The sequence below is a fragment of the Sapajus apella genome, unplaced genomic scaffold (assembly GCF_009761245.1).
Source record: "Sapajus apella isolate SASKATOON/1434 unplaced genomic scaffold, GSC_monkey_1.0 scaffold12, whole genome shotgun sequence".
In the NCBI taxonomy this organism is placed as follows: domain Eukaryota; kingdom Metazoa; phylum Chordata; class Mammalia; order Primates; family Cebidae; genus Sapajus; species Sapajus apella.
The window spans coordinates 24,724,812-24,734,428 of NW_022436952.1; the positions used below are offsets into that span (position 1 = coordinate 24,724,812).

General features: G+C 50.1%; 1 protein-coding gene across 5 annotated transcripts in view; it reads right to left on the reverse strand.

Annotated features, from left to right (window-relative positions):
• Nucleotides 1–4,755: 4,755 nt before the first annotated feature.
• Nucleotides 4,756–9,617, reverse strand: part of NDEL1 (nudE neurodevelopment protein 1 like 1) — a 55,122-nt gene continuing 50,260 nt past the window's right edge. For 3 of the 5 annotated variants that reach the window (XM_032280327.1, XM_032280328.1, XM_032280326.1), the window contains one exon: nucleotides 4,756–5,983. In XM_032280327.1, coding sequence (XP_032136218.1) covers nucleotides 5,890–5,983 — 94 coding nt within the window. In that variant the 3' untranslated portion in view covers nucleotides 4,756–5,889. Of the gene's footprint in view, nucleotides 5,984–9,471; nucleotides 9,507–9,617 lie in introns of all 5 variants that reach the window. The other 2 variants (XM_032280330.1, XM_032280329.1) reach the window with 1 other exon arrangement.

Consider the following 9,617-nt stretch of genomic DNA (forward strand, 5'->3'; position numbering starts at 1 on the left):
TGCTGGGATTACAGATGTGAGCCATCGTACCCAGCCTTTTTTTTTTTTTTTTTTTTTTTAATGCAGCCATTCCAGGGGGTTATTTTAAACTGCTCTGGAGGGATGACAACTTTTTTTTTTTGAGATGGAGTCCCACTCTGTTGCCCAGGCTAGAGCACAGTGGCACGATCTCGGCTCACTTCAAACTCTGCCTCTGGGTTCAAGCGTTTCTCTGCCTCAGCCTCCCAGGTAGTTAGGATTACAGGCGCCCACCACCATGCCTGGCTAATTTTTATTTTTGTTTTGTAGAAACAGGGTTTCACCATGTTGGACAGGCTGATTTCGAACTCCCGACCTCAGGTGATCTGCCCACCTTGGCCTCCCTTCCCAAGTGCTAGGATTACAGGTGTGGGCCAGCATGCCCAGCCGGTAACACCTTTTTCTAGCCTGCTGGCTTGAGGGGATACTTCCAATTCCTGATGGTATCAGGCTGTAGATTTGTCACATCTTTCTGTCACCAATTTTTCCTTACCCAAGAAACCTCAGCTAAAATGAACTGTGGGCCATAGGCCAAGCTGTTCTAGCCAGCCCTTCCTACGGCCCTGGGTATGACTGGCCCATGGCCCTTTGCCCGAGAGCTGGTGTTGCTGAGGGACAGACATATCCATGTCGGAGAAGAGAGCTCACAGCTGTCAAACCACACCTTCCTGTCCTTCCTTCATTCCTCCAAAAAGGAAAAAAGCCAGAACAGCCTCCAGGTTAGAATCCTTAGAAAGTGGTGATGACTCCTCCCCCTCAAGTTCCAGGCAGGTCTCCCCTCACAAGGCTCGCCCACACAGGCTTCCCAGTCTCTGGGAGGGACGCAAGAAAGCACCTCTCCCTTTCCATCCTTCTGAGACAACATCCACACCGAGAGCTTTCCCAAATTTTGAGTGTTTGCCAAAATGCTATCCTGAGCCAGCTGTCAGGACCAGACAGAGAAGTCGACTTCCTTTTGTAGGCACCTGCCATTTGGGAATCAAGCAAATTGTGAAGTACCTCATCTTGTTGGAAATCTTAGTATGAAGCTATGAAAGGGTGGACATCCATCATACTGCCGCTTTTCAGAGATGTTCACGTAGCTACAGCGCCTGTATACTGGGCAGAAAGTGTGGCTCCAGCCTTCAACCTCTACTGAGACTAAGCAACCCACTAACGGGCTCTATTCTGGCTGACTGGATGTCATAAAGCCTTATTCAAGAGGTAATGTGACATAACCGGCAAACTGGGTCTGACAGATTCCCACGCAGAGCACTGCCTCTCCCAATTATGTGCCATACTGCACAAGTGCCAGGGCGCCCCCAGCTTCACGTACACGACATCTGTGTCTCCTAATCACTGTCAGTAGGCAGCAGCTGTGTTAGTGTCATTGCCCGACTCCTGGCGAGATCAATAAGCCCAGTATCAAAACTTGCAGGATGGGAAATACAAAATTAGGAGTGGTGGCTCATGCCTGTGATCCCAGCTACTTGGGAGGCTGAGGCAGGAGAATCTCTTGAACACAGGAGGTGGAGGTTGCAGTGAGCCAAGATTGTGCCACTGCACTCAAGCCTGGGAAACAAGAGCAAAACTCCATCTGAAAAAAAAAAAGAAAGAAAAAAAAAAACCTTGCAGAATGGGCATCGGCAGCTTAGAAGGAAAATCTGGAGCCTGCACTGGAATCTGCTTTCCAGGAATGCTGTATCAACACCCACCATGAGACAGGGCACCACACCGACAGGGAGGGCAGAGCCGGCTACAGGGCACTCCCTAAAGCTGTGGCTCCACCCGGATGCCTCCCCTTTCCCAGAGATGCCAGCTTCCACCTTGGCTCTCAGAGACACGCTCTAGTGGCATCTCTGGGGCAGCTGCAGAGAGAGGCGGAGTCAGCACGTGCGGTGGCACAGGAGGAAGGCTCCTGCTGCAAAGGCTGTGCCGGCCCCGCCACTCGTCATTTCCAAGCCTTCCAAACCTGCTCCTCTCCCGAGGCACAGGACACAGCATGGGAGTCAAGGCCAGCGAGGCCTCACGTTTGGAAAGGCACACAGCAGGAGAAGAGCAGGCTCATGCCCAAGATTGGCTTCGCCATGAATTAGCGGTATGAGCTCAGGCAAGTCAAACCCAGGCCCACAGTCCCTTCTGCCACCTGCGGTCAGAGCAGCGTGTTCTGCCCTCAGGTCACTTCTGTATAGTTCTCGCAGGCCTCCCTGTGACTCGAGTTCCCAGCTTTGGCTTCTGGCTCTCTTCTGCGTTGGTGGGGGGTCATTTCTGGCTACTCTGGGCTGAAGGAAGTAGAGTGCTAGCTACTACTTTTTTTTTTTTTTTGAGACAAATTCTAGGTCTGTAGCCAGGCTGGAGTGCAGTGGTGTGATCTCAGCTCACTGCAACCTCCTACTCCCAGGTTCAAGCAATTCTCCTGCTTCAGCCTCCCGAGTAGCTAGGACTACAGGCACACGCCACCACGCCTGGCTAGTTTTTATATTTTTAGTAGAGATGGGTTTTCACCATGTTGGCCAGGATGGTCTCAATCTCCTGACCTCATGATCCACCTGCCTCGGCCTCCCAAAGTGCTGGGACTACAGGCGCACACCACCATGCCTGGCTAGTTTTCTATTTTTAGGAGAGAGAGGGTTTCACCATGTTGGCCAGGATGACCTCAGTCTCCTGACCTCAAGATCCGCCCACCTTGGCCTCCCAAAGTGCTGGGATTGCAGGCGTGGGCCACCGCGCCTGGCCACTACTCTTCTAAGATGACATTTGGGAACAAGGGATAGGACTGAGTGGCTGTAATACAAACACCTGGAGGCAAGAAGCTGTCCACCACCTGGGCGATGAGCCCCACTGGCAGGGAGGAACAGCATGGACGCAGCTCAGGGAGGCTCATTCCCAAGGTGTCAACAGGATGAGTGAAACCAAGCACCTGGTGGCCCCAGGAAGAAACCCCACCCAGAGGTACTCTTTAGCTAGACAGGCAAACAGCACATAGCGACATTCATGCCAGGTAGCAGATGCTCTCTCTGACCATGTCCAAAGTAGCAGCTTACACTATACAGTCCAAACAGAAAGTGGGAGATGAGGTCCAGGCAGTCAGTTTCCTTCCAGGATCATTTACCAAGAGTTGCCAAAGCCACAGAAAACGTCACTAAGGCTGGGTGCAGTGGCTCACGCCTATAATCCCGGAAATTTGGGAGGCTGAGGTGGGTGGATTACCTGAGATCAAGAGTTTGAGACCATCCTGACCAACATAGTGAAACCCTGTATCTACTAAAAATACAAAAAAAAAAAAAAAATTTAGCCAGGCATGGCTGTGGGCACCTGTAATCCCAGCTACTTGGGAGGCTGAGTCAGGAGAATCGCTGGAACCTGAGAGGCAGAGGTTGTGGTGAGCTGAGATTGCACCACTGCACTCCAGCCTGGGCAACAGGGCAAGATTCTGTCTCAAAAAGAAAGAAAAAAGAAAAACGTCACTGAAGTTGGTATATAAGCCCCCACTGCTAAATTAGACTAAGAAAATTTTTTAATTTTTAAAGTGGAAGTCTCCTCCTGAAGGGTCCAGAAATAAGCCCAATGGTACACTGCTAGCATTCCAGGGACATGGCCCAGGCTCTTCTGGACCCAGAGCAGTGGTGACATGCAGTGGATGACTCGTGGTCCCCCATAGCCAGGGCCCTTCCTCCAGCCATCAACTGAGTAACCAGCAATTGGCAGAGCAGTCTGGATAAGATGATCCCAGGGTGCTTAAATGCAAAGGAAGTGAGAAATCATTTGGAGAGCCAGGGACCAAGATTCAGGGCTCCAAACATCATCTGTGCTTTAACCAGAGTTAAAGCCCTGCTTGCTGTGTTTTAGTTGGGGTTTCTACATAAATAGAGGTTGGCTTATGTTGAAACCTCTCATTTAATCCAGTCCTTCCAATGAGGGTTGGGAAAGAAGCTAGAAGTTGCTGCACATCAACAGGAGGCTTAGGACTGTCCTCTCAGCCACTGCCAGCCCGGCCGAGCGCAGCACACACCCCACTGCCAGTGTCCCTGGAGAAGCAGCTCAGGACAAAATCTCCAAGAACAGCAGATATTCCTGTCCATAGATTAATAGAGAAATGTTTGACAATGGATCCTACTTAATAGTTCGTATTCACTCAGGGTTTTGATTCACTTAGTTTTCATTTACTTACAGTTTTAAAACTGTAAGATATACAGTTTATGTTGTTATAAGCAAACTGTCACAATCTGATGCATTCACACAGACTCCCAGTTTACGCGTTCTTCAATGTGTTTGTTACCTTGTGTCTTGCTACCAAATATCTGGCACCTTCTCTCACTCACTAGCATTAACCTGAGGGGTGAGGAGATGCCCCAGATTGAAGCAACTTCTAATCCCAGAATGACAACATCTGTCATGAAGGGCAGCACAGCTGCAGGACCAGCTCCCGGGTCTGCCCCAGTTACTCTGGCACTTCATGACCTTCCACCCTCAACATCCTCTCCTGGTCCTTCCTTCCAGATTTTCACATGGGGCCCAAGCCATTCTCAAACTGCTCCTGGAAACACAGCCAAGCCCAGAAGCCAGTGCCAAGAAACAGCATGAGGACGCCTGCTCCGCGCAGGAGACCCCTCCAGAGACCACCTCACCTCTATCCCACTCCCGGCTGCTGCCCGCTGCGCATCCCATGCAGAGCAGCAGTGACGCTGGAACCTGGCTTCATGGGCCCCAGCGCTCCTCTCATGGGATGGCAGAGACTGAAGAAAGCAACGGCAATCCTTTTTTCTGTGAAATTTATTGTTTCCACATTAAAAGACTGTTTTTGAGGGGAAGTATTTTTTGTAACCACATGATGATCCTATACAGCTGCCCGGAGTAGGACACCATCAGAGTCATTAACATGCCATGTGAGTTCTGAATAAATAAAAGCTACAAAGCCCAAGTTATATACAAATATCTTAGGCAATAATGTTTACAAACCTATGTACAATAAAATAAATGTAAACAGTAAATGCAGCATGAGAGTAATCAAAGGATGCACAGGGACAACCACCACTATCAGTCCACCCCCAGAGCCGGCGCCAGCCTGCCCTGGAGCCACTCACCCTTCCTAACACAACAGGACGGCCCTTGGAAGAGAAAACAAAAAACGCTCTGAAGATGAAGACGTCGTTGAACTGAAGAACCGGAAGGCTGGCGAGAGGCTGCCCCGCTCCCTTACCCCGAGTCTGAGGCTCAGGGAGGAGGAGACAGCACAGAGGCTCGGCCTGTGTGTGCCCCGCCCCAGAGGCCCTGCCACGTGGGGCTCAGACGGGCGTTGTGCTGCTCTGGGAGGTAAGTCCATGGAATGGTAGCTGTTGAAGTAAAATCAGAAGGTGCAGAAAACGTTCCCTAATTCAGTAGCCTTCCTGACTCTTTGCCAGAAACAGGCCCAAACTGTGAGGGGCGGAGTGGGGGACACATGATCATGAGCACTGGAGATGCCTGGGTGGGAGCTTTGGAGGGCACACACTGACCTGATTTGGGGAGAACTTCTAGAAGATTTGCAATGTCCTAAACACAACTAAATCCTATCAGTACAGCAGAGTGGGGACTATGAGGCAGGTGTGATGAATGGGTACTTCTGCATCCAGTGACCAAGTAATACACGTATGTACCACCTTGTGACCCACAAAAGTGCAATCATGTGAAACCAACGGCACTACGGCGAGAAGAGGAAATAGCCAGTATTGATATCGCGCAGAGTCCCGGGGCTGGGCAGGCCCAGCAGCCGCCACTGCATGCAGCCGCCCTCTGCCAGCCGTGCGGAGGCAGACGGAGGGGCACGGGGCCGGGCCCAGGCACCGAGGGGTGAGGCATGGGTGTCCTGGGTTGCTGGAGGAGGGCAGGAGCCCCCACCTGGAGGCTGGGCACTCACACACTGAGAGGCAGCATACCCGGTGCTGACGAGGGACGCGAGGAGCCCAGACCAGGAGGAGGAGGAGCTGGGTCAAAGCCGTTTACTGCCCTGTGGGAGCAACCAGATCACAGAAAGGGAAGAAAGGGGAAAAGAAAAACCGTCATTTACAATCACTCACACACAATAGGAAATTCATTTGCTTTCTAAAACTCCTCCTCGCCCACAGTAGGGTCCTGATGGCCCAGGGGGACTGGCTGCCTGGAAAGCACCAGCTCGTGAGAGAGCTGAGCCTCGGGAATGCAGGGGAACCAGGACCACATGGCCCTTCTTGGCAACTTCCGCACACCGGCCACTGAAGCCACAGTCCTGATTCTTTCCCCAGAGAGCAGCTCCAAATGCCTGGCAAGAGGGAGCTAGTTAAATATGGTACAACTACACAGTAAGATACCACACAGCCATTAAAAACGCATTCCACAAGTTTTTTAATAGCATGGGAAAATATTCAGAATGTAACACTAAGTGGAAAAAGGAGGTTACCAAACTGTGTATATTCAATAATACAAAAGAAAAAAAAGCAAACAGTAAATATTCTAGATTCTAGACTATAGTCCCTTAGACATTACTATCTATGTAGCTAAATCTACAATGCAGGAAGGGACATGTGTATACATGAATGTATATATACACACATTATATATGCACACACATATATGCACACACATATATGTACATAGGATCATATATATCATAGAAAAAAATCTAAGAATCATTATTTTTCTTCCCTCTGGGTTGTGAATTTTGTTTACTTTATCCTTTTTTAATCATTTTCCAAATCTCCTACAATGTATTAACACAGGAGTATCTTAATAAGGTGGAGAAAAATAACTTCTAAAAATTATTTAGCAGGCAACGCCAGATGAGTAGGCTTTTCAATGCAGACTCATGTGCAAGCAGCCCAGCCCAGCCCAACCCACTAGCCTGCAGCCAGGACCCAGCACACGGAGCCCAGCGATGCAGGGAGCTCCCCAGCGCCCCCCTTTGCCCCCGTGCAGTGCAGCCACAGAAAGCAGCAAGAGAGGGAGGGAGTGTGCAGCCTGGAACCTCCCTCAGGAGCCACTTCAGCCTTTCCACCTTGAAAAGCTTCCTAGGAAAACTTGTCCCACTAGCAATTAGGGAGACACAGCCAACTACAACGAGGGGCCACACTGCACCCCATCTGCCCACTGCTGCTCCCACCTACTCATCAAAGGGGTCCAGGGAGCTGAATACAGACTCATGGAGAGAGGCCCTCTTTAACAACAACAAAAAAAAGTACCGACACACACTCCCTGCAGAGACAGCTGTTTCATACATGGACAAGGTGAGGATAACCTCACAGAGAAACAGGCTTGCAGAGACTTATCAGTCCCTGCCTACTTGGAAGAAACAAAGTTGATATCTAAAGAAACTCAGAGTACACAACTGGAGTTTCAATTCCAACCACGCATACAGAGACTGAGAGCCATAGCACAGGCTCTGCCAAATGTCATTTCTCCCTGGTGTACACTGTCCTCCTTCCAGGACAAACAGCCAGATCTCCCCTTTCCTCGTTGGGTTGGGAGAGGTCTGATTTTTGACCAACACATTTGACAGTTTAAACCATGCTTTCCCATTCTCCCAAGGTCACATGCCTGTGCCTCTTCTGGGGTCAAGGCCACATCCTGTTTGCCACAGTAGCCCTCATATAATAGGTTCCATCTGTCTGGCTATTCCCAGAGTCCCTGACACCTGCTTCTCCTAGAAACTTCAGGGATAACCAGGCAGACCCCACAAATGACCGCAGCTTTCAGCATGTGAACCTCAGATTCCCAGCCTCACAGACCACAGTGGCAGCCCCCAAACTTGGACTGCAGACAGCCCCCCGAACCCAGCAGAAAGGGAGCACAGTGGATGCCGGGATGAATTTGGCACCTGGGCCAGAGAGGTGTGCAAAAGCAGCAACTAGGAGATGGCTCCTCGAGGAGGCTGGGGGCTGAGATTCTGGAATTTTCAAGTGAGATGGACCTTTAAGGAACATGAGGTTCATCCCACTATTACACTGCCAAGGAAACCAAAGCAAGAGAAGGTCCAGCCATTAACCTCAGCTTGCCTAGTGAGCAGTCAATGGGGAAGTCAGGCCCAGCTGCCTCCAGATGCCCAGGCCAGCACCCTTTCCTAGTCTCCCGGTCATAGGCACCCAGCAGCCCTCAGCAAGCAACCACTTCAGCACTCCCAAGGCAGCTCGGCTCTGATGGGAAAAGCAAGTGTTACAGCCCAGGCTATAAAGAGAGAACTGGTAGATTTCTGTGTGGACAGAAATGAGTGCTTCATGTGAAGGTGGGTGGAACAGAGAGAACGACAATCCACCAGGGTCTCACCTAGCACCTCTCTTGTGAGTCAAGAAGTGGAAAGTTAAAGAACAGAGAAGAAAGCTGGCCTTATAAGTGGGATGATAGGTCTGGTGAGATCCCTTCGGGACCTGCAAAGTTGTGCCCAAGAAAAAGATTACCAAGAGAAGAGACTCGATATTCAACATACTCAGTTTCAGGGAGCAGCAGAGAGCCCCAGGGCAATGTCCCAGTGGACAACGCAGGACTAAAGGAAGAGAGAAGGGGCAGGCTTGAAGATACAGATCTGGGAATCATACATGGAAAAAAAGGTTCCAGAACTATAAAATTTCATGATCTTACCACCAAAGACTAGGTAAGGAGACTGAAATCCAGAGACTCCAGCTAAGAAAAGGTGGTAAGGTCAGCTGTAAAATGGCAATGGAAGAAGTGTAAAGCGGGAAGAACCAAGGCACATTTAGAAGCTGCTCAGAAGGACAATAAATCTAAAGCAACCAACGTAAACGATGGAGACATGAAATCTGTCAAAGTAGCAAGGATGAGAGCATTGGAGAGGGCAGGAGGGTGGGCTACAGCGATCCTGAAGAGCCCACGGGCAGGCACTGCCACACCTCGACTCTCCCTATTTCAGTGGATGTGTGTGTGCACAGAACAGCTCCAACCTGCTCCAGTCCTCAGCCCAGGCTCTGCAAACTGCAAAGCAGTTCTGAAATGTAAGGGAGATCTTACACACATCCCCATCTACCATTCCATTTTAACTGGGGACTACATGCATGAGCGCAGAGGTAAAGGAGTGCCCATACAGCAAGGCTCCGTCCTCGCTGGTGCCTGAATTGAGAAAACAGAAGCAACTGGGTCACAGGAAGAACCCCAGTCCCTTGAAGACAGTCAAATGTGATCCCAGGGCCTGACAGCGACCCTATACACCAACACCAGACTCTGACTTCAACACTGCAGCTCCCTAGCCCACCTCAGGGGTGCCACCTGGTATGCTGCTCCCAACAACCCCAGGACCACTGCAACTAATTTGTTCTTGCTTCCCACAGCTGAACTAATAATAACGGCATAGAGTCAAGTCGAACAGCGCCTTGAAAGCTCACTGATGGGCTGTAAGTGGGTTAAAGCTGAGTCAGCCCCATGCAGTTAGTAAAACCAGATTGTTAATGTGTCTTCCACCACGCACCAGGATTGAGAAAGAACAAAAAGAGCACAGCAAACAAATTCAGTTACCCATGAACAACGTGGGAAATATGACTTTTTCTTGCCTAATAAAAGAAAGGAAAACATATTAAACAGTAATACAAATACTATTTCCACACCATGCCCTAAAATTAGTCCACGCCCACCTACACACAGCCCAAAAGAACTCAGACTGG